Here is a 25641-nt window from a genome sequence, read left to right as displayed (position 1 = left end):
AACTTGAGTACAGATGACGACGGGACACGACGAAATATTAAACAACTCATCTTTTTGATGGATCTTCAACAGAAGGGAAATACTTCTGAAAAAAAGGTTCACGTGTGTGATTCTTACTGGTTAGGTGTAGCCAGCACGGTTAAAACAATCGCTCAGGCAAAACGTCTCCGTGTAACTGGCTGGAGAATGTTCTGAATCCCACATGGAGCCAGGCAGCAGGGCCAACCACAGGCTCAGGTGGCAGGAAGCATCAGCTTTGGGCTTCAGACCCTCGACGCCCCACCTGGTCAGAAACCGCCACCCTAGGAAGACTGAGATAAACAGTGAAGGTGCCTTTCCTGGGTCCTCCAATGGGGTGCGGCCCAGAGAGTCCTGGGTGTTTCAGAGTGGAGCCCATACGTGCGGGGCTGCAAGAGTTCTGTCCCAGGTCTCTGCAAGCTTACGGCGATGGAGAGGAACACCCAGATTTCTCAAAGCAGCCAGCAAACCCCGGCACAGCCCACTCTGTCCCAATAGCACAGGTCAGAGGGTCAAGGAGAGATGCTCCCCTATGGGTCCAAGGTCAGAGCATGCCAGAGAGCTTCCAGACACCAGGAGGGAAGCAGGCTGAAGGCATCAGTGAGCCAGGAAGGGTAGGTTCTAGGTCGGCCAATCTTCACTTTGGTGGATCTGAAAGGATTCGGAACTCACCAGCTGCTAAAGACGTACAAATTACCACACACTGAAAGGAAATTCGGTCCTTTGTTTCTTGATCGCCACTTTCCTGTTTGAAAAGGATTTCTACCACAGAGGACAATCGCACCCACAAAACTGGCTGCAGGCACAGTACCACGCGGTGGACCCCACAACACTGATCACAAACTCCACGATGTCAAACAAACGCCGGATGCTGTAAAAGTGTCCTCTTTAAGAAAGGGCTGTACATAATTAATAGTGTCTGATGCACGTTTCAATAGCAACTCAGAAATTTTGATTCTGGGAAACTTCAATTGCTACAAGAGTACATGCGTGAGGTACACGTCCCTAGAGTTATTTCCCCCGTTTTCTTCTCTTGGCAATTACTAGGCTCAACATAAATTCGTCCCCAATCCCAGCACACCAAAGGGAGGCCACGTTTCCAAGACACTCTAAGAATGCTATTCACCTACCAACAACAGTCAGAGTACTCAGACTCCATGCTCTTGATGACATTACATAATCCCTAGTTCTTACAACTGCGACATCATACCTCTAACTGCACCTCCACACCCAGGTCTCTCTCTAGGTGAGATTTCGGGAAGTTTGTCTCTCTGGGAGTCCAGGAGATGAAGTGTCATGGGGAGGGACACGCTGCCAGCTGCGTGGCGACAGCAGTGGGAGGCTTAACGGGGAGAGTGGAAAGCTGGTTTTTTCCCAGATACGTTGCCATAGTTTATAAATCATTTTGCCCTCGGGGCTTTCCACGTACTCAAACAGCGAGTTTCAGAGCCTGGGTGAAAAGCAGCTATCTTGTAAAAACAAAGACACTTCTCGGTTTTAAAGGTCAAATTAGATTTTTGTTTGGGTGCCCACCAAAACAGCAGGTTTGAAAGTCAGGAGCTGTCAAGGAAAAACTCTTTTCTAAATTATTTTAACATATCAAGAAACAACCCATACAGATCCCAGAGCATCACCCCTAGGGTAGAGGACAGGCCACCCCACCCACCAGGGCTGGGCCAAGCGTCCGCAGCCCTGGGGCAGGAGGAGGAAAGGGGCAGTGGAGGGGATGCTGGGAGCCCACCTCTCGGAGCCAGGAAATCCCTGCGCTGCAAGGGCCAGCCCCAAGGTGTAGGGGGCGGGGGGAGATGGTTAGGAGGACATGCTTTAGCAAGGACACAAGGAGGAGACTTTCTGCAGCCACACCCTCTCCAGCCAACTAGAGGCCACTCTTCGGAAGACAGAAAGTCTGAGAGACCCAGTGTTCTACCTGAAGAGCAACCATCAACCCGAATGGATAACATGAATTAGGGCAGTGGAACTAAAATTGGGGGACACCCAGCTGCCCTTGAGAGAGCTGGGAAAGCTGCATGTCCTCACCTGGGCTGAGTATGTGGTCTGAACCCAATCTCTGCCCCACAGGCATGGGGTGACAACGGGCTGAAGAGAACGATGGCGCCGGACACTGAAAGCCAGCCAGCACTGCTGCCTCCACGCGACCCGATTCTGTTTATTCAAAGCCCAGTGGGGACAGAAAGTTGACAGAACAAACCAGGATAAGGAAGGCAAACGCGTCTTCCCTGCTTTGGTCAGCCCCTGATGCATGTGGGGACCGACCAAGAAAACCGTGTCTCTTGTCCACAGAGGACGTGCAGAATTTTAGCGATGCACACGCGTTTTTAAAAAAACGTCCTGGTGGGTCTTTGACAGGAAGAAGAACTCAGCAAACCACTTAAGGAGGTAACTTCAGCCCCTGAAGAAGCAAAACTAGTCATGAAGAGAATATATCAAAAATAAACGCTGAAGGAATTACACAAGAGCAAAATCCCATATTCAAAGTGGGACCTGATGGGAACACGGGAAGCAATTCCTCCTCTCTTGCACAGGATGCAAAAAGATTACAGCATTTCAACGATCTTAGTTTTATCAAAGATGTGGCAGTGTTCTTCTGCACAGCGCACAGGCTTACAAAGAAGTTCCCTAACTTTTCTGGAGCTTTAGGTTTCGGATGTGTTTTATATATATTTCCTACCGGATTCAGTGAAATAAAGTGTTCAAGATATAAACAATCTTGTTCTGCCCCTGTGAAAAGCAATAGAGGGCTTTGCTGGTATGCGGTGGTTAAGAATCCGCCTGCTAATGCAGGGGACACGGGTTCAAGCCCTGGTCCAGGAAGATCCCACATGCCACACAGCAACTAAGCCCGTGCGCCACAACTACTGAGCCTGTGCTCTACAGCCCTTGAGCCACAACTACTGAAGCTCACGCACCTAGAGCCCGTGCTCCGCAACAAGAGAAGCCACCACAATGAGAAGCCTGCACACTGCAACAAAAAGTAGCCACCACTCTCCACAACTACAGAAAGCCCTCACGTAGTAACGAAGACCCAATGCAGCCAATAAATTAAATCAATTAATTAATTAATTAAAATAAAAGGAAAAGCAACAGAAAGGCTCTAACAGAGAAAAACAGTGGAGACCCCACCAAACGCATGGGCCCGAGACACGGCCCCATAACCACTCCCCCGGTGGCTTGGGTGAAATGAAATCTGCCCCAGGGCTGAAGTGATGCCAACAACAGGCTCCCATGTCTTGTTTACCAACATGGTGGGACGGCGCTGCGGTTACTCAGGACGGCGCTGTGGTTGCTCACTCAGGAGCAGAAAATCAGACTGTTGGTGCATCAGATGATACAGTGGCCCACTTAGTACCAGTCATCACTTCTCCTCTGAAGACACCATCTGACAATGTATGGGACTCCATTAAGGTTTGCATCTCTGTTTTCCCAGAGAGTCTGGGGCTGGGTATCAAATTTAACTGGTAAAAAGTTGCTGCTGACGAAGGCTCTTTCAAGCCAGTCCCTAAAATGCTACGCTTCCCCAACTGTTCTTGCTTAGTATTTGGGGGGTGTGTGTGTGTGTGTGTGTGTGTGTGTGTGTGTGTGTGTGTGTAAGAATACTTCTACATATGTGTCCCTCGATGGTTTCTGTGGAGACATGGAAAACAAGAAAAGCGGATGAGAAATACAGTCGTGCAATCACCACCATACGCTCACCTGAAGCACCACCTCCCCTGACTTTCTCAATCTCCCTGCTTCTGGTGGCTGAGTGGCAGGCTCTACATCTGATATGATGATACAAGTGATACCATCACCACATTCCTGCCTTTAAACATTTCTTTTCCCTCCCCGTGGGCTTGGCAGTCCCTCTGAAGTGGGTCAGCTGTATGGATTCAATGATGCCAAAGAAACTTCTTTTGGAAACGTCATTGGCGGGACCTCCCCCATCCCTGAATTAAACTAGAGCCTTTGGGCTTCTGCTCTTCCCCCTATAGCAGGGTACATTCGCCTTTCCCTAATCTATCTTTTTTTTCCTTCTCTTTTTAGCTCAGTCTTATCCCAAGGCATAATACTCCGTTTTTCTACAGTTATAAAAATTGGAAGAGTTGACACCTCCAATTAAAAGATGCTTTTAATGTCAAGTTCTGAGGCAGGAGAGTGATAAAAGGAGTCACAGAGGAGACGGGGATCGATAGTAACCTTATTACAGGTCATCTCTGCTTGGTCCAGATGAGCAGACTCCATCAATTACAAAGCGCGATTCCTCTCTTCCCTGCATTAAGCAGCGGCCAGACAAAATACAGGAACCCACACCAACAACATTCAACAGGACACTCTCGATACCGCATGCCGATGGCCAATGTGTCCGTGTGAGGAGAAAACCCTTCGTTTCACACATTCTATTTAAAGGACCTTGTTTTATTAAAGAAATATTTAGGTAGAAGGGACTACGCAGGAACTCATATAAAAATATTCACAGTGAGCAAATAACATGCTCTTAGAGCATCTTGTTCCTATTTTTTTTAAACACTAAAAAATATTGTTCTCTACTGGTTAAACGGATTCCTCAGAGAGTGCTTCCTTAATTAAGTGTGAAGGCAATTAAAATCAAGATGTTTGTGAAGCTGTAAACGATGGAAACAAATTAATTCCGAATAGAAAGTAGAGACAAAGGAACTGCAGTGACAAGAATCAATCCATGGATAACCTGCAAGCAGATGGAGCTGCCCGAGTGTCACCGCTGTGGACGTGAACAGCCACGCTGTCTGCGATGGAGCTGGGCACCCTGTCCCTTCCTTTCTCCTCTTCCCCTCTTCTCATTTCCTGCAACTTCGTCGTCAATTTATTATTTTTTTTAATTTTTGTTTATTTTATTTAATTTTTTTGGTTGCAGCACGTGGGAATCTTAGTTTCAGCGTGATGGGCTTCTCTCTAGCTGTGGCATGCGGGTTTTCTCTTTTCTAATTGTGGCAGGCTCCAGGATGTGTGGGCTCTGTAGTTTGTGGCACACAGGCTCTCTAGTTGAGGCATGTGAGCTCAGTAGTTGTGGCGCACGGGCTTAGTTACACCACAGCATGTGAGATCTTAGTTTCCTGACCAGGGCTCGAACCCACGTCCCCAGTGAGCAAGGCAGATTCTTTACCACTGGACCAGCGGGGAAGTCCCCATCATCAATTTAATTACAATAACTGAAGCATATTCCATCATGCAGAAAAACTGTAGCAAAATCAAGGAAAAAGACTTTTTTCTTTAAAAATTGTTTATGGGATAAGAACACGTCACATGAGATCTATCCTCTTAACAAATGTTATGTGTACATTACTGTTGACTAGAGGTACAAGGTGGTACCCAGGTCTCTAGAGCTCTTCCATCTCACTTAACTGAAACTTCATGCCTGTTCATTAATAATGTCCTCTCTCTCCCTCCTCCCAGCCCCTAGTCTTTGATTTTATGAATCTGACTATTTTAGATACCTCATTTAAGTGGAATCCTGCAAGGTTTGTCTTTCTGTGTCTAGCTTATTGCACTGAGAATACTGCCCTCAAAGTCCAATGAAAAAAATTTTAAAGAGAACTTTCTTTTTATGTAATGCTTCACAAAATATTTAAAGGCCCAATGTTTTCTCTCAGTCAAGGAAGGATGTTGACATCTTGGTCTCTATGTGTTAGCATAGACCTCATAAAATTTTAAAAAATTTAAGCGTAAAGCAGATGGTAAATGTGAAGCAAAGATAGCTGGAGAGCTGAATCACTACTTTCCTCAACATTAAAGGGATGGTAAAAAATCACTTGAGTGTAAAAAGATGACGAATGATGGGAGAGGGGAGATGTGGTCCTGAACCCCCACCCCCAGCGGACCATCCCAGGAGCACTGTGTGTTACAGAGAGGACCACCAATCACGCACCAGAATCTCCTACTTGGGTTACATCATCCTCATCTTCCCCAAACCAGCCTTTAAACACATGAAGGACCAAGCTCAACAGTGGAAGCATTCAAGTTCATTTACACACATTTTACACAAAATATTTAAATTTTCTGTTTTCTGAAGTAATAGTATAAAAGATATGTTCCGATACTTATAATCAGATTCCATTGAGTGGAACTTAATCTATTGAATACAGTCTTCCTTATTTTACGCTCATGGGATCTGCCTTTTAACATATACCAAAGTATGCAAGATGGATTATTCTCCACCTTCATGGGGGAGCAAGAATCAGAGATAAGGTACCTGGGACTTCCAAAGCCCCGCCTGAACAATGTCAGCTCGTGATTACTGGAGCTCTCTGGGCTTCAAGGGCGGAGCCATCACGTACCTACACATCACACAGGGCTCATCTTCCTGATCTGGACTGTGGGGGAAAAACTGGACAAAGCGACTAAGTTGGGCTCTAAACCTGGTTCTGCCATTAGTTTCCATTTTCTCATCTGCAAAATAAAGGTGCTCAGGAGGTGACCCCTGAGGTCTCTTTCACCCCAGCCCTCCCACCGTCCATAATCCTAATTCTGAGCACGGCCCTTTGCTGCTTAAAACGTGCAAGAACTCCCACGGTCCACGCTTGAATTTCCCAGGGCATGTGCTTCCCATTTCTGAGCATGTTTCACCCTGGGAACTCAGCCTGCAACAGTCTCCTTCTGACTCGTCCTTCAAGATCTGGCTCAAAGGCCAGTGTTCCCTTGACGTCTTCCTAATCCCTAAACTTGAAACTGACCATTCTCTCCTATGATCATCCAAATAATTTGTTTACATATTCTCACGCATCTATCATCCATCCTCTCACTATCTATGGCTACGTTTCATCTCTTCCACCGCACTGTAAACTCCTCCATGGAAGAAGCCTCCCTTGTGTGACCGCACAGTCACGCCCCCTCTGCAGACCAGTCCCTCTCTGTTTCTCCCCCATCTGCCCGGTCTAAGAAGATATCTGTGCTTCTCTTCTTCCTCTGTTCTTGAGTGGCTTTGACACCCGCCTTCCTAAGTGGGGTCCCAGCCTCAAACCTCACCACTTTCAGGATCCAAGGAGGGACCATGAATATGGTAAAAACCACAGTTTGGGCTGTTCTGAAGGCCTGTTTGTGGGTGGGATCACAGGAGCCATTAGGACAATCTAGGGGCCATAGGCAGGGTGGCCACACAACTAATTACCTCAACAGGGACACTTTTAAGAGTTAAAGGGAGACCTGTTAATAATTACACTGGGACAGCAGGTGTACTAGCAGGTCTGTCCCAGGAAAATCGGGCTGCGGGCCACCCTGAGCGTGGGCCCTCTTTCCTAGCCTCCACAGCGGATTACACGCTGTCCACAAACCCACGATCAACTCCTTCCCTGAACGCTCTTTTTTCACAAAGACACTGGCATATGTCAGCTAAACTAGTTTACTAATAAGAGTTTAGACACTGAAAAGTAATCACAATCTTGACAGCATGCATATATCCCTGTACGCTCTTAGGAGATGCCGCAATGCTGTCCTCACTGGAGGGCTTCAGCAGTGTAGACTCACAGCAACACAGGACTTTGGCAGGGAGGTGGATTTCTCAAACTATACTTACTTCTCATTTGGGGTCTTCAAACTGTAAATGGGAAGTCAGCAAAATGAAGTAAGAGCTTATTTCTAAGGTTAATTTTGAGTTAAGCTGAATATAACAATACAAAAATAAAAGCTCTCCAAGACTTTATTACATTTCCCATCAATATTTCATCTAGTCTTCAGCTAGCTTTAATAAATTAATTGTCACAAGGTAAGAAATAATTGTCTAATAAATGGACTATAAAATATTACAAGAGCTATAATACTGCTGTAGCCATATGACAATTTTTTAAATGCAAATTATAAACATCTGAATTTAATTTTAAGAACTTTATAGCTTAGTTTTTCAAGTGGAATTAAAAACAGAACAAATCAATAAAGCTAGGGGTATCACACAGCCCAGCTATTTCAGTTAAACCATGTAAGACTAATTTTACAACTTTAAAAACTTAAGCAAGCTAACCGTCTTATTTCTACAACAACACAATTACAAAGCTATATGCAAGTAAGAGCTACATGATAAGTGTTACCATCTCCCAGCCCAGAGGGAGGAAGGGGTGGAACCCAGGGGCGCTGAGTGACAACCGTGCCACATGACGTGGTGGGTGCTGGGTCAGCCCAGCCACGACCCCATCCCGCCCCAGACTCAGCCCGGACTCGGTCCTGGGTATCAACCGTTCCCAGTTATCACCTCCCCAGGGTACCCGCCCCCCCCACTCTCAGGAAGGTCCTGTTAAAAAGGTCACCTGGAAGAAATGTCACTGCGTGACCGGTGACACACCTGAGCGGGTAAGTCATCCTAGATGTGGGTCAGTGACACGGGTCTGCAAAATGTCTAACCATTTTATGTGTGGCTTAAGTCTAAAAAGCATTTACAAGTACCAGCTGCTCCTTCTGGCTCCTTCTCATAAAACGAACTAGGTAGCCTGAGTCACAGCATGGAAGAGCTCTTCAGACGTTTGCATTTTTACCTCTGTTTCCTTCCCATCCTTCCATCTCCCCCACAAAGGAATCTCAGCATAAGCGTACGCTCTGTTCCCCAGCCGCCCTCCAAGCAGACTGGACAGCTCCCTGAGGACAGGGGCCCCTCCAGCAGCCAGCACAGTGCTCCCCTCACCATGCTGACAGACACATTTGCCCCTGGCCGTCCTTCTTTCGACAGGGTGACTGCCACTCCCTGCAGTTTGCCTGCAGGGTCCAGTGTTCGGTCCTTCTTTATCTTGCACCATCATGATCTCTAACCTGGAAAGAGCAGGCAACAACGAGCACCTGCTACAATATGTGGTTATTGCACAGGAACCTAGGAAAAAGCTCAAACACCACCTTTTCTTAAGGCAGTGAACTGATAAGCTGCTTAAAATATTGTATTTTTGTTATAGGTGGGAATGTAAACCGGTACAGCTACTAGGGGAAACAGCATGGAGGATCCTTAAAGAATTAAAAATAGAACTACCATATGATCCAGCAATTCCACTTCTCGGAATATATCCAAAGATAATGAAAACACCAACTCAAAAAGATACATGCACCCCTGTGTTCATAGCGCATTATTTACAACAGTCAAGATATGGAAACAACCCAAGTGTCTATCAACAGGTAAAGAAGTGGTGAGGTATACATATATATGTATGTATGTTAAAATCTGAGGCGATCCTACGATTTGCTACAACACAGATGAACCTTGAAGGTATTATGCGCTAAGTGAAATGAGTCAGAGAAAGACAAATCGTGTATGACCTCACTTATATGTGGAAACTAAAACAAAACAAAACAAAAACAAAAAACCAAACTCACAGAAAAAGAGGTCAGATTTGTGGTTACCAGAGGTGAAGGGTGGAGACAGTGAGAATTGAAGGAAGGTGGTCAAAAGGTAGACATTTCCAGTTATAAGAAAAACAAGTCCTAGGAAAGTAATATACACCACAACAACTGATACATAGGACATTTGTTAAGAGAATAAATCCTAAGAGCTCTCATCACACGAAATCGTTTTTCCTTTCTTTTTCTCTTCTTTCTTTTTATATGAGGAGAAGGATGTTAGCTGAACCTTTACCACAGTATTTGACAATATGTGTAAATCAAACCATCATGCCCTACTCCTTAAATTTATACATGAATGTCAATTATTTCTCAATAAAACTGGGGAAAAGACAGCAAAAGAAAAAAAAATATTGCACGCTTCTGATCTGTACTTCCAGAGCTTACGTACCCAAAGATTTGGGTGAATAAGGCCAAGAAGTGAAGAAAATCAAGAACAAAAATCCTTCCAAACCTTTGTTTTTGGAAACTGTACCCCATGGTCAAGCCAATCTGTAAAATAGGGCACACCATGTCCATCACCCTTTGGAAAGCCACTGCCGGCAAATAAAAGGCCCCACACAGTCCTGCAGTGAAGACATCTGATTAATTTTGCTCAGGCCAATATTTCCCTAAATTATTTCAACAAGGAACCCTTTCTCCCATGTGACACTTATCCACACCCTAAGAAACCAAGGTTCCTCAGCAGACACTGTGGGAAATGCTGACCTAAAGCTTTTTCTCTTTCCTTGAAATTGTATAAATCCCTCTGAATTGCAGCTTTCAGATCAACTTAGAGAACAGCAAAAAAAATATTTCTGTTCAGGTTTTCAATGCCACTCCTGATTCGTCTCAGACCACAGCAGGCTACCTCAGAAGCAGCCTCGCGTTTTGTGGTCTGAGCTCCTGCTTCTAGTGTGAAGGAGGTGATGGGTGAGGCCTCTTACCTCTGAGCACCCGCACGGAAGGTACGAGCTGGCAGCCTCGCCCATCTGGGAGGGGAGCGTCCAACACCACCCCTAACCCTGACCGCCAGGGAGGACCTGCAGCACTCACCAGCCTCTGACGGCTTCAGCTACACCGTGAGCTTGAAACGGTGTTGTTCACCCACTAACCCCTCCCTCAGAGTCACGATCAATCAAAAAGCACAGTGAGAGCAGGAAGTGATTAAGAAAATGCAAGATAGACCTTAAGTGCAAAAATGCAATATTGTAGGTGCCCTGAGGATTCCTCACTAACGCTAAGCTGATTACCAAGCACAGGCGTCGCAGAGCAGCTGCTGCAAGGAAGGACAGCATCACACAGGATAGAGTCATGTGGTGGAAACACTGGCCTCTGACAGTATTTACAGTGTATTTTAGGACAAAAAAAAAAAACTAAATTTCTCACCTTTACCAGTTTGAAAACAAAATAAAAATGAGTGACTCAATGGCTGGTTACAGGGAAAGATTAAAAAATTCCCTAGTATATATGTGTGGAGAACAGTGTATGCCTTAGAAACCAATTCAGATATATTCTTGAAAAGCCAACGACTATTTAATCCAACTGAGGCAGGTGTCTGAACCCTGCTTTCTAAAATAGCAGCAATGAAACACTGAAGTCTTTCAAATACAGCAAGGTCAGGGGAATAACCTTCCCAGCACAGGTAAAGGAAGCATGAACTAGGAAAGCACAACTTAGCAAGAGCTCCTAAGCCCTTCAGGGATGCTGTCCTAAAACGCCGCTCTCCCCTGGGGCTCCAGAAAAGCGCAAAGAGACACTCACCATGTCGTAAGTTGTCACAATCTTCTTCAGAACCTCAGGCACGATTCCCTGCAGCTCCATGGTGGGATACTGCTCGCTGAGATTCAGGACCACCAGGGGCGTGTTATCAGGTCCCAGGAAGCGGGGAGACACCGCCAGCATGCACTGCATGAGGTTGGCCACGGAGGAGAGGCCACACAGCTCCTTGAAGGACACCACTGCGTTCTGCTCCATGGAAAGAAGAAAGCGCTTTGTAATTCACCAGGGTTTTCATTTCTCATGGATGTTATTTAGACACGATATACTTTGTTATCCTTGGACTGCCTGGTACAACACTTATTAGCTGTGTTATGACAGACGTGGTTAATGATTATCTTATCCTGGGAAAAAATGGCTATTTTCCAAAGTAAACAAAGTTACAGATATTTGTAATACCAGTTTATCGAAAGTACAGAAAAGGCAAATAAGTTAAATTCTTTGGAAAGGCAAAGCCGCTTTTCAGATCAAAGTTCACAACAGTGCTAATGCTGACATGTAATTATGAGCAAACAAAAAAAATGTAATTATGAGCATTCAAAAAGGTAAAGATTAAGAAAAAAAAAAAAATCAGGCTTAAAATAAGAATCAAGTATGCCAGCCATCCAAAAAGGAGAGGAATATTTGCAAGGTAGAAACTTGAGGCTCTCTCACCTGTTCACAGCAGCCGATTGCAGCAGCTAAAGGAACTTTGAGGGTGCTACAGTTTCCGTGGAGATCACCCGATGGGAGACATGGGTACCACAGTCTTCCCTTCCCCTAGTCCCATCTCCATGGATCTCACCGCTCCTCCTCCTGCTCTCAGTGCTCTTTTTTTCTAATCACCAGAGCGGTGCCATTAAAATCCCCAGTAAAGGAAACCCTTCCACATTGTAAAAAGCCATGAGTCGGTGTTCTCTGAGCACTGCGTGCGAAGCATACATATTACACGTGACCCCATCTGATCCTCTAAACCAGCGACGCCGGGTGTGAGGAGGCCGAGCCTCGGCTGTGGCCTCTGTTGTTTGTCTGAGGTCCCACGGCTAGCAGGTGAAGTCTGTGGCCTCTGCCCTTAACCACCATGCTACCAGAACAGGCACCTTCTCACCGAAAAATGAGTTACCCCAGGCACACCTGGGTCCTCACCTGCGCTGAGCATGGCAGCCCGAGGGGAGGGGCCTGGGCCCTCCAAGTCCTGTGCCTTCTGCTCTTAAACACCTCATTGCTTGGAAATGAGCAGCACAGTGGTTTTAAATTTAAACATTTTCTTTTTATTAATATGGCTTTAACTATGGGCATCACGCTGTGTGTCATTTAGTTCAAAATCACTTGGATGTTGACAGCTCATGACAATAAGTCCTTAGTGAGAGCTCCCAGGAGGGCCCCTAGTCACTCCACTGCACCTCTCCCCCCGTACTTCTTCACCTGCCCTTGTCCTCTTTGTTTATTATCTGCTGCCCCTTCCTGCTGCCCACCCCCAACTAAAGTCGTCTGTTACTCCCTGCGGCCTCCCCGGCCGGACTGCCGGGCACGGCAGGGGCCTCACACAGCACCGACGGCAGCGTGGGTTCAGCGCAGACACGTGGCCCTGGAAGGACGAAGCTCCGCTTCTCACACACATGACACACGACAGCGGCCGTGAGGCAGGGATGTGCCAGCTGCTCCGAGCTGAGGTCCACCAACCCTGGCACCCTCCGACATAGGACACCCCCTCCACACTTCTGTTATGCTTTTACTTTCTATCCGTTGTGGGAAGGTCTTCTTATTCTACTTGCTGCTGGCATTCTGCTCCTAACAGTTAAAAGGCATATACGTGTATCGTTGATTTTTTGTTTTCCAAACACCCTGAGCGGTGACTGGTCACAGGCTGGGACAGCTGGGGCTGGTGCATGGGAGACAGCCCCCGTGGCCTCGGTCTGCATTGCTGGCGGCCCCCGTATCCTGCTAGACACGTGGACGTTCCTTAATTACATACATAATCCTGGCATTGCTTTTCAGCCGCTGTGCAGTTCAGAGGTAATTATTATCTTAGACGTCTAATAAATAGGGGCATTGCGTGTCTTTCACGTAAACAATTAGATAGTTGGGCCCCAGAGTCAACAGCAGGCTCAACACACAAGCACACCGGCTGTCTGTGGGCTGGCCATTCCCGCAGCACGGCAGCCCCACAAGAAAGAACATGTCCCTTTATTTTGCTGGGCTGTCAGCGTGTGTTCCAGCTGAGGAATATTCAGAAATACCAGAGATTCCCACCTACGCTTTTAGAGAAGCTGGGGGACTGTTCCGTAGTGGTTAAGGGGGGCCAGCCCGTGGTGTGGGACTCAGCAACAAGGCTGTCTCATTCCCAGATGTCATCAGTGTGTCCAATACCAGCTGCTGCTTTGGAAATTTACATGATAAAAAAAAATGAGATTGGTGGTAAGCATTCTTACAAGCAATTGAAATTCACAAAGCATTTAAGACCAGACATACGAGTGTTTAAAGACACCCTGCAATAGACCCATAAACCGTGCACAGGTGCACACGGGCCCGCGCACGTACCTGCATGTTCTCCCTCAGGTCGGTGGCGTCCCGAATCGGGGGCTGGGCGTTCTTGAAGACCTCGTCCACAGTTTTAATCCACAGCGTTCTCAGGGATGCATACTCCCTGGACTTCTTCCCCTTCCTCACAGAGAGGCCCCTCTTGTGAGGCTTCCCGCCTCCTCTCCGGTTGGTGATGGCCACGTGCACGAACAGAGACGCGTGCGCCAGGACCTCGCCGGTCAGTGACTGCAGCGGCACGTGGCGGTAGCCCGTCTGCAGGCACTCGAAGGGGATTGTGTACTGGCCGATGAACTCGTCCCCGATGTAGTCATCGTCCAGGACCACAAAGCGCACCATGGCCAGTTCCGGCAGGTTGATCTGGAACTCAAAGCTCTCGTCAAAGATGGGGGCGTCCCCGTTCTGGTGCACTGTTTTCGTCCTCTGTTCTGCACAGTCAGCGGGGATCCCGTGGATCTCAACGTAGACGTAGGGGTCCACCACATCGCCTTTGGCGCCCGATCCTTTGGGCTTGGGGAAGTTCTGCCCGCTGATGATCTTGATGTGAAGGAGCTGGGGTGAGACCCCCGGGACGGAGTCTTTGGTGTTGGCACTGAAGAAGGAGACCTCCTCCCTCATGATGGCCGGCCGCAGCACGTAGCCACAGTTCCCGTTCTGCCTAAACCAGCCGATGTTCAGGTCCATCATCAGTCCCGGGGTCTGAAAGTTCATGGCCACGATCTGACACCCACATTTCCAAAAATCCTGAGGGTTCATGTTGCTCGAGTCAATTCTCATGGGGCTGGGGAAAACCCTGGCAAGAAAGCGCTTGTTGTAGTTGACGAAGTCCCCTGGATTTTCGTTGGCGTACTTGCTGGCAAGCACTTCGTTGAAGGAGCAGACCTCCCAGTACTTCTGAACCTGAAAGGACACCTGGAACTCTCTGAACTGCACCGACTTGCAAATGCTCACCAGCTCAGACAGCTCTTTGCAGAGCTGGAAGCGCTTGGCAGGCACGTGGCTGGGCGGCTCCGCGTGCTCCTTGCCCGTCCTCTGAGACATCTCTGCCCCTTCGTCCTCGTCCGTGACATCGCCCTCGCCTCCAGCGCAGGTGGAGGGCAGCTTCTTTGCCTTAATGAGTATCTTCCCTTTCAGGACATCTGGGGATGGCAAGTAAGACTCCTCAACATTGGGGGAGGTTGTGTAGAGCCTGTCTCCTAAAATCTTCTTCATGTGCTGAACCATGACCTTCTGTTGTTTAATAGAACAGTGGTTTTCCAAACACAGGATGAGAGGGTACTCTGAAGCAAAGAATGCGTACTTGTTAATGATATCAATGACGCTGCGAAAGACAATCTGTGAGGTCATGGTGTGGCCTGTGTAAATCACAGGCTCGTTATCTGGCCCATCCCATACATCTAATTCGACGCTCCGGCAACCCATTTTGAGAGCGCGGATGTATCCTGTGATGTCAGAGGGACCTCGGAACTGATCCTCTATTAAGTATGTATTATGAGATGAGTTTATAAAGTAATGAGACAAGGGCTGCTTCATGTCCTGACAGACCTTCTTATGCTCTGGATCAAATATATAACAGTCAGGTGACATAAGGTAATTAGTGAACCCGTCTATGGAGAGCCAGCCCTTTTCCTGACCCTCTTTGGATGGCTCATATTTGTGGATAATTTCAAGGCTTATTTCCTCGTTTATATGTGCCACACCCTGCTCTGCCTCAAGAAACATCATAAGGTCCTTGGTATCAAGGAATTCTTTATTGCTTGAGAACTGAACTAAAAGGAAATAAATTTCAGGTCTAGTACAAAGCTCGTGGAAAACCTCCACAAATTCTTCCTTTGTGACTTCGGTACCAGTTTTGTCCTTGGATTTGTGCAATTCTTTGAACTTAAGCTCAATTTTGCTCGTTTTTAAACCAGGGTTGAGGTTTCTGATACACTGCACGGCATTGCACAGCGTGACATGTCCCAGGTTATCTACATCGATTTCACTAAACATTTGTGAAACCCAAGAAGTCCTCATGTTGTCTTGGCTACTTTCTAACATATCAAGTGTATGTTTCCCATAAGAAATTAGGTACCGCAGTCCCGTGACCCAGATGTTCGCAACATCTGCAGAGTTGGCAACCAAATCGAGCGACTCGTAATTCTCTCCATAGATGACTGAAAATGCACAGTCTTCCGATATCTGGTCAGAAACGCCATTGCTGCGGAATATGTCTGTGTTTTTTCCCGTTCTCACTTCCTTGATGGATTTAATATCAATCTTGGCTTTCTCAGAATCCTTCTTGGACGGTTCCCACCTCAGGTTCTGCATGTCGGCGTCCAGTAAAAAATACCTGTGGTAGATTCTAGAGTTGGAGCGAACCTTTTTGAGTTCTGAACCCTCCACCATGGAATTGATGCAGTCACTCGCACCGCTGATCTTCTTCTCCGTGGGCATGCTGCTGAAGGAGACCGTCTTTTTCCGCTCTCTCTTCTGTTTAGTACCATCCTGGGAGAGAAGAATCATAGTGTATCAGGGTAACACAAACATAGGTTTCTATGTTCAAGACTAGGAATAACAATTTAATTTCTTTGGAAAAAAATCATACTCTTAGGATGTCCTATTGTATGTCCTATAACGAATGATACTCATTCACTTCTAAAACTTAGAAGTGGCCTTGGTGTTTACAGCCCAAAACAGACAGGTAAAAAAATCATGATTGAATACCTGCAATCCATGAATGTCAAGAAACACAGTTTCAGTAATACACAGTCATAGCCTGCATAGAGAATCGGCCACACAACTTGCAGGGCCCAGAGGACACCTCGTTCAGAAATTAAGAATTTTAAGAAGGCTGAGGAAGAGCGTTAAACCAAGCGCAAGGCCTTTCTGAGTGCGGGACCTGCACAACTGCACAGGTAACACACCCACTTAGAGGCCCTGCTGGATATACATCTCCTATAACCATGTTCTCCAAAGGCCATCACTGAACCACCTTCCTCAGAGTCCCCTGGGTTACCTGGGTAAAATGCAGATCCCTCGGCTCACGGAATCAGCTCTCCGGGGGGTGGTGCCCAGGAATGTACATCTTAGGCAGCACTCCAGGTGCTAGGAACGTACAGTAAAGTTTGCAACCACTCTCTAACCGCCTGGACTCACTAAGCTGTCTGGGCTATTTCTGGAAACTAAGTATGAACCATTAAATTACGTGTTACATGAGTAGACACTGGAATGCCAGCAGCAATTCCTGGCTCTTCAGAGCCTCATGTTAGATTAGTCACGGTCCTAAATCCTTCAAACAGATATGGTTTTACTTCTGCTGTTGTATTAAGTCTGGGTGGGAGGCCCAGATTTCAGCTAGAGGTGCTTCTAAAGTTCTGGATTTGGATTTATTAAAGTCTGCTCCCGTGCACCAGGCGAATGTTAAGAACAAGTCACCTAAGTCCTTCGAATATTAACAGACTACTAACACGACCAAGTGAAAAACTTCAGGCAGCATCTATTTCTACAGCAGTTCGCATCACCAATAACGCACTCCTCAACTTTCCTGCATGATGTCATGGGTGCCCACCTCGAGGAGCTGTGTGTGTGTATTTAAGTTCTTTCCCTGTACAGATGCCTTTATTATTATTTTTTTTTAAATTGCTCCAAGGGCCTAACAACATCTTTCACAATTTTAACCTAAAACTTGATATTGTTTTTCAGGAAATTTATGAAATTTGTGATAAACTTTCAGTAAGTCATTATATTCATAAATAAGAAATAGAGGTGGAGGTTGGGATTATATGATGTTCATGCAATAAAGAAAAGAGCATGCAAAACATTATACAAAGGCATTCTAACTTTCCTGCTCCGAGAGAATCTCTTTTTTATTTTCCTGGCCGTGCCATGCAGCATGTGGGATCTTAGTTCCCTGACCAGGGATCGAACCTGCACCCCCTGCAGTGGAAGCACAGAGTCTTAACCACTGGACTGCCAAGGAAGTCCCCAACAGAATCTATTTTGAATAAAACCTCTATGTTTTAAAAAGTGATTATGCTATTCTCTATGTCTGAAATTTAAAACAACTTTTACTCTTTGACTACCTATATTTCCAAAAGCAATTTGCAGAAAGTAATCAAACTTAAACTTTAAATCATACAGGTACCATTTCCCTCAAAGTTTCAAAATGAACCACAGAGGCTTTTGTGATCTGAATGCCAACATAAAACATAAAAGCCACAAGACAGAGTATTTCTTTACAATTGTATCCTCAGAACAATAAAGTGCAAGAGACATTAAAGCTGTGGTAATTGCAACCATAAGATACATTGTATTGAATACTGTAGCTGTTCCAACCTCTAAAACTTACATTGTATTCTATCTATTCAAGCACCTTTGCCTGAAATTAAGTTTGTAATCAGCCACCTATAAGGGTATGAAACAAATGCATGAATTTCCTATTTTTCAGAACCAGGATTGTCTTTACCTTTAAAAACACACATTTACCTTTAATAAAGACAACATACTAAGGGAAATCTCTAATTTTTATAAATTATATCTCAAAGCTGCCACTAGTAAAAGGAATCACAAAGATAAACAGAGGTGCCTATCCATTTATTCATTGAAATACACATACAGCATTTTCTCAACGTTATAATCTTTTCTTCTGTCATTCTCAACGTATTGATTAATACTGGACTACCACTTTCTAATTTGTTACAAATGACACATTTGGAATTCATAGGTCTCTGTGTTATTCAGAGGGAAAAGCCCAATTACAAAGAAGATTAGTAACATACACATGCAATCGCACACCCACATCTGTGGGACCAGCAGCAGCTTCAACAGCATACTTGTGGCTGTAGAAACAGTGCTGTGCTTTTCACAAGCCAGCCCAAGCTTTGCTCGGTGACTTCTGATCACTGACTCCAACACACGAACATGATGGCCCCCCAAGCCCAGGCTGATGTAAGGACAGCAGGGACTCCCCTGACCAGAGACTCCCTCTCCCTCCTTCCCCCCGCCCCATCTGCTGTTGCCTAGAATCATCCTGTCCTCTTCACAGCACATGGAGTCCTGAATGAAAGGTCTGTCTCTCCTTCCCCGCTAGCAGATAAAGCCATCAGAAAACATCAAAAGAAAAGCATGCTTGGGCTTCCTAGGTGGCGCAGTGGTTAAGAATCTGCCTGCCAATGCAAGGGACACGGGTTCAATCCCTGCTCCAGGAAGTTCCCACGTGCCACAGAGCAACTAAGCCCGTGCGCCACAACTATTGAGCCTGTGCTTTAGAGCCCGTGAACCACAACTATTGAGCCCATGTGCTGCAACTACTGAAGCCCACGCGCCTAGGGCCCATGCTCCACAACAAGAGAAGCCACGGCAATGAGGAGCCCATGCACCACAACAAAGAGTAGTCCCCACTCGCCACAACTAACAAGAAAGCCCACACACAGCAAAAAAGACCCAACACAGCCAATAAAATAAATAAATAATAGTTCATTTCTTTAAAAAAACTTGCTTGTTTAGAGACCAACAGAACAGGCGGGAGGCTGGTCCTCATCGCTGGGTGGACCAGAATCACCGGCTGGAAGCAAGTGGTGGATATGAACGCAAGCTGGTCCCCCACAGCCCAGAGGAAAGGAAGAGGAGGGCAGACAGAGGGAGAACTGGGCTTCCTCAGAAGGAGACCCAGGACCCCAACGCGCCTGACTTTATGCCAGAATCTTTATCCCCCTCCTACTTATTTTCACCTGGCCTTCACTTTTTAGCCCAGCAGTGATCACATACTGGCAAAAGCTAAGCAGCCCGGTCAGTAGCAGAGTTAGAATCTATTTTCAATGTTGCGTCTCAATGTTAGTTTAAATTTAAAATTAAAAAGTGATCAAACTATATGTGCTATACACACAGGTTTTTTTTTTAAACTAAAGGAAAACTAAATGCATATAATTTACATGCACTAATTACCTAAAACCAGAGGAAAAAAATGTAAGTTTCTGCTGAGATGGAGATGCCTCCAAATACTTTCAAAAAACTGTACAGATGATGTTTCAGAACTGGTTCTTAATGTTGTAAAAATCGCCTCCTAAAGCTTCCTAGTGGTGAAAACCACGTGCAAATAAACTTGGTCCACGGGTGCATTTCTGCTGTTCTATCAGCACTTCTCAATACCAAGGGAAGGATCACAAACGTCAGGTCCAGGCTGGAAGAAAGCCAGCCTCCGAGAGAACCCACCTCCATATCAACCCTGAAATTCTGAATTCTAGATAAAGAATCATAAAACTTCGAACAGGACAGAGGCCTAACGATTCATTTATACATTTAACCAATGCTTATTTACCGAATAACATTTTTTTTTACCAGGGGTGATTTTGTGAAAGCAACAACCTAGAAAGAGGCTAAGCAAGCTGTTCTGCAACACACCAAACTCAGGAAGAATGAACGTGTTTCTAGAACTTATATTTAACGTGAAAAACAGAAGTAGCCACCCTGAGCCCAATGGGAAAACATACCTATTTCTAACAAGACTGCCTACTTGATTTAACAGACGTTTGTCACCACCTTTAGGCCTCTACAATGACCATGTGGGGTATTTCAGAGGCAGCAATTCAGAAACAGCCGTGGGCAAGTTCATAAATTCTCATCCTGAGATGACATGACAAATGGGTGGGCCTCACTTCTTCGCTGGCGACCAGGTGCCTGGCTCTGATGCAACCACCATAGCACCATCTAGAGAAGAGGAAACCTGTCTGAGGAGTCAGACTCTGGTCTCAAGGCCCAGGAGTTGATGTCCTGCAGGAAAGAATGGCCTCCTGGGTCCTACTGCATTCCGCTTGTATTTCTAAACTGATTTGCTGCCATTTCTGTCGGACTGTTTCTCAATAAACACCACGAGGAAGTGATGGACCAACCTCCGGATTCAATACACTGGCAGAAGCTGACGGAGTGGAGCTGTGGTTCCCGTGTGGTGGTGGGGCCCTAACAGAAGGAGGATGGAGCACGAAGACGGAGCAGCTATTAATCCTTCTGGTTTGTTTTGAGCCCAGTTATTTGATCTGATGTATAAGTAACATTAAAGAAGAGTATGAGGTCCTTATGTTTATTGAAGGGTGTCTGGGATTAAAGAGAGTTTGGAAACACTGGGTTAAAGAAAGTTCTATCCTTAACAAAACAAACAAACAAAAAAACCCCAGAAACAACTTGAGCCTGATTAAACAAGCGCAGCAAGGCCTGACCTTTCTTCAGCTCAATAACAATAGCTCTGAGTTGAAGGAATAAGTCATGCCAGGCACATCAGGGTTACCTTGCAAGGTTTTTCCACACATTTTTACAACTTTGATGTGCTCTCCAAGATGAGCAAAAGGGGAAGCAAAAAAAAGGGATCTGAAGCAAAAACAGTCACTCTGAAGGTCATTTTATAAAATCAGATGCATTGAAAAACAGTAAATAACTTGAAGAAGAGCGAGGTGTGGTCAAAAGCTGCTTCCCACTCACATGGAATGGCCCTTGCCTCGAGTAACAGGAAGCCACTTGGCCTGAGGATGCACTCCTCACAGGTCTGCTGATGGCTTGGGGACCTATGGGTGATTGGATGGTCCCGAATGTGGGCAAGTCCAGTTCAGATGACAGCTTAGGATGCAGAAGGCCAGGAGAGAATGTCACTCCCACATAACAAGAAAAAGCCAGACTATCAATAAAATCACAACTTTTCTTGCACCCATCAGAAACTGTGGTCACAAGGGAACTGAATTCCAAGAAGTGAAAATCCCCTCCAAGGAGAGAGAAGACACAGACACTGTTTCACAGTTTGTAGAGCACAGGAGGAAGAGGTCACCATGGAAGCACATAAAAGAAATCAGTTTAAATTGTAAGGAAATCCTAAAGGCCAAGCGTGGGCTACGATATCAGCTTGGAGTAACTGGGTGCCCCAGACGCAGGGAGAGTTTGTACTCACATGCAAGCCTTCATGGGTTGCTCCTGAGAAAAATCTGGGACAGAGCAGGAGAGAGCTCCTTTCCAGGGCATAGGCATGCAGGAGGTGATGGGGACACCATGAAACTCTGCTACTTCCCCGACCCTCCTCTCATATAAAGCAAAAGACTAAGCCACCATCGGAATGATAGCAAGCCCGCTTTCTTCTTGGGTCACTGGGGGAACAGTAGAAGAAAAACCCATCTACTTCTACAGCCAGGCAAAGATCTACTGCCCCTTGGACTCAGGAGCCTGTATCAATAAAGCAGAACTCTGCTACCACCAGGAGAGGGGCAGAAACTCACCACAGATACAGGCAGAGTCCAGCTGCCTTGGGGAGCAGAGCAGGAATGCCCAGAAGGTCCCACCCCTAAGGCCCAGGTGCACAGGGATGCCTAAGGTTGAAACTAGACCAGGAGGACTAAGAAATCCCCCTGACTCCAACAGAAGCTGAGTACCAAGTAGCAAGCAGCATACCATGGAGGAGGGGCAAGACCGTGGAAGAGACCCCTTTCTGACATGGTTATTTGCAGATGAAAGCAGATGGCAGGACTTCCTAGGTGGTGCCGTGGTTAAGAATCCGCCTGCCAATGCAGGGAACACGGGTTCAAGCCCTGCTCTGGGAAGATCCCACATGCCACGGAGCAACTAAGCCCGTGCGCCACAACTATTGAGCCTGTGCTCTAGAGCCCGTGAGCCACAACTATTGAGCCCATGTGCCACAACTATTGAAGCCCACATGCCTAGGGCCCGTGCTCCAAAACAAAAGAAGCCACTACAATGAGAAGCCTGCACACCACAATGAAGAGTAGCCCCCGCTCACAGCAACTAGAGAAAGCCCGCGTGCAGCAACGAAGACCCAACGCAGCCAATAAATAAATTAATTAAATTAATTTAAAAAATAAATAAATAAGAAAGCAGATGGCAGAGCAGGAACCATGAGTAAACTGTCCAGAACCCTAGTCCCCACCTAGACACAAGGTTATGGTGGCCCACAGGTAGACAAATTTGAAGCCAGCTATATACGAAGGTAACGATGGCAACTCAAAACATAAACCCAGATCAATTACTGACTAGACTGACTCAACCTCCCCAAATACTACTGATCTAGAAGAAGTAGCATGTTCATTTCTGAGCATAAATATTATTTACTTCAGTCTCCATTAAACATGATGTCTAGCATTCAATACAAATTACAGCATGCGCGTGCGTGCACACACACACACAAAATGTAAGGGAAAAACCCACTGTCAAGACACAAAGCAGAGGTGACCTAGACCTATCAGATAGTGACTTTAAAACAACTGTTATTAATATACAAAATAATGTGGGGGGGGCGGGGAGAAGACAATATTCATGATCAAATGGGCTATTTCAGCAGAAAGATGGAAATTAAAAAACAAACAAATAAACAGTCCAACAGAAATGCTATTTAAAACTCCAAATACCAGAGGTGGTGAATTCCTCTGAGGCTTGTAAGTAGACTGAACACAGCCAAAGAGTCAGTGAACTTGAAGAGATGCCAATAGAAATTATTGAAACTAAAACAAAAATTTTTTAAAAGTGAAAAAACATAAAACAGTGCATCCCAGAGCTGTTGCAGAACATATGTAAAAATTGAGTCCCAGCAGGATAAGAGAGAGAGGGAATACAGCAGCAGAAGAAATAATGTCCTAGAATTTTCCAAAATTAGATCCAAGAAACTCAAGCATGATCTCACTCACACACACACACACACACACACACACGCTCATAGGCTTATAATATTACCAGTGTCAAAGAGAGAAGCTTTAAGCTACCTAGAGTAAAAGAGAAAGTGAGATACTGAGGAATGCAGGTAAGAATTACAGTTCAGATGAGTTACAGGGGATCTACGTACATCTAACCACAGGTTGTCTACTTGACCCAGCTTGCAAATATACTACATGTAATGAATACTTTAATGGGAAAAGTGATTCCCTTTTAAAGGACTATTCCCTAAATTTCCCTCTGCTTCCCCAGACGAAGGTGTACCTCACGTAGATGTAGGTCTTAAGGGGTCACAGGTGAGTTTCAGAGGCTCCATAAAACTGTGGTTGGATTCTGAAAGTAATTTGCAAACCCATCTCTCTTCTTCTAAGAAGTTTACAATCTTGGCTTTATTCACATAAATTTTAGAAGGCAGAGAAAAAGATTTATTATTTCCTAAGAAAGAAAGTCAGCCTTAAATGTTAAAGGCAAAGGATAAATGTTTTACAGGGTTGTAAAGGAAATTTTAAGTCTATCCAAAAGAGAAATGATGAACTGAGATGGGAAAGAGAAAACAACACCATTTATGGATATATAATGGAATTTTGCTAATAAAAACAGCAAAATCAATCAATCACAGAAAGAGCTTTTATTTTTAACTGTGAAATTGTTTTCTTTAGTCTAAGGTGGAGCAAAATAATCCAGCAGTTTACAAGCTTCTGGTTTAGGAATCACCCGTGGAAATGCTATGGGCCACAAGATGTAAGCTAGCATTGCATGCTCTCTATGCCTCAGTTTTCCCACCTATAAAACAGAGATAAAAAAAATACCCACCCACCCACCCCCATGTGTTATTTATAGTCCCTGCTTCATAGGGTTGTTATAATGATAAGTTCATATTGGGAAAGTGCTGTAAATGCTGCCTGAAATTTTATACACCCTACATTAGACCCTGTTCAATAAATACATTTAAGGCTGAAATGACTTCTTCATGAAAGAAGAGTAAAAAGAAACACGATCATAAATTGTAGCTGTAACACTCTGATCACTTAGGATTTGTGGAAAGTTAGCCCCATCCCAGAAGAAAGAGAATGAACAACACTCTCTTTGGGTCTTGCTTAACTGAGGCCACTGCTTAACACGACCATGGAACTTTTGAGCATGACCAAAGGGACATGATGCCCCATACACCTTGAGAGTCTGTCAAAAATACTCAAAATAAAACTTCAGAAGGCTGCATGCCCGTGTCTAGAAAGAGCAAAGAAGCAAACCATCTCTTAAAGTAAGTTGTTAATTTTAAATTCCATCAATTTAGTGACAATTACAATTTAACTCATGTATAAGTATTCACATATAAAAATTTTTGAAGCAGTGATCCCCATAATAGTTTTGTCTACAAGATAATCAGTGACTGATCACAGCACTCTCTGATCAGCCTTATTCAGATGATTCCTTTTACGTCATACTCCCATATTATTTCCTACAGTGTTCAAAACAACATGTGAAGAAAACAAATTTCCAATTCCTGTAAAATGAAGTTTTCAAGGTCAGGTTAAAGCTTCCAAATCACTCGATGTAATGGGTTACACCTGCCTTTAAAACACTGGGGTTTTTAATTCTAAAATCAGAGGACCATAATGGAATATAATACTTTCATAACAACACTCTTTTGGTGAAACACTGTCACTACTACTGAGATATTTATTCAAAGTAAATTTACAAAGCCATCATCTACATCTGTGTCCAATGTAAACTGTAATAAAATTCATTGGTTTTCTCCAGTAATGAAAAACTTAAAGATGAGCACTGAGCCCCTATAAACTACAGCAGCGCTATTTAACATTCCAGTGAAAGCACTGATGCTGATGAATTTTAATTTATGATTTAAAATAATGGTATTTAAGTGGCCCACTTTGGGGTGAAAACTGTCAGTGTTTCTCAACTGTGTATATGGTAATTCCTTATTTGGCACATTATAAAGCCAGCCGACTTCCTCTACTGCAGAGCTATTTTGAGATATGGTTACGTAACCTTAATTGTTAATAACTGTCTGGTAAATCACACTGAATTTTAAAACCTATGCAAGTCAAATTACATAATGCAAATTCTTAGCTACAAATACCATCACTTCTAAGAGTACCCTCTCAATCACAATCTTCCCCTTAAATTATGCTGGTTCTTCACTACTTCAGAGTATCTTAGGAGGAAGAATTTATTTTCCTCATTTTTTAATCCTTAAATCTGTCACTGCATTGAGAGGAAAATGATGGCAGTTCAGGGAGAGTCAAGAGTCAGAAGAAAACCTTCCATAGAGATCCATACACAGGCAGACCTACTGCCTGGGTTATA

General features: G+C 45.0%; 1 protein-coding gene across 3 annotated transcripts in view; it reads right to left on the bottom strand.

Annotated features, from left to right (window-relative positions):
• The window catches only part of PLCL2 (phospholipase C like 2), a 190471-nt gene that overhangs the window by 63302 nt on the left and 101528 nt on the right, over positions 1–25641 (bottom strand). For all 3 annotated transcript variants that reach the window (XM_057739450.1, XM_057739451.1, XM_057739452.1), the window contains exons 2-3: positions 13636–16122; positions 11101–11304 (exon numbers count right to left, since the gene is read on the bottom strand). In XM_057739450.1, the coding sequence (XP_057595433.1) occupies positions 11101–11304; positions 13636–16122 (2691 nt within the window). The remainder of the gene's footprint in view (positions 1–11100; positions 11305–13635; positions 16123–25641) is intronic.

The sequence above is a fragment of the Hippopotamus amphibius genome, chromosome 6 (assembly GCF_030028045.1).
Source record: "Hippopotamus amphibius kiboko isolate mHipAmp2 chromosome 6, mHipAmp2.hap2, whole genome shotgun sequence".
Lineage (NCBI taxonomy): Eukaryota > Metazoa > Chordata > Mammalia > Artiodactyla > Hippopotamidae > Hippopotamus > Hippopotamus amphibius.
This window is presented reverse-complemented; position numbering and strand designations above follow the sequence as displayed.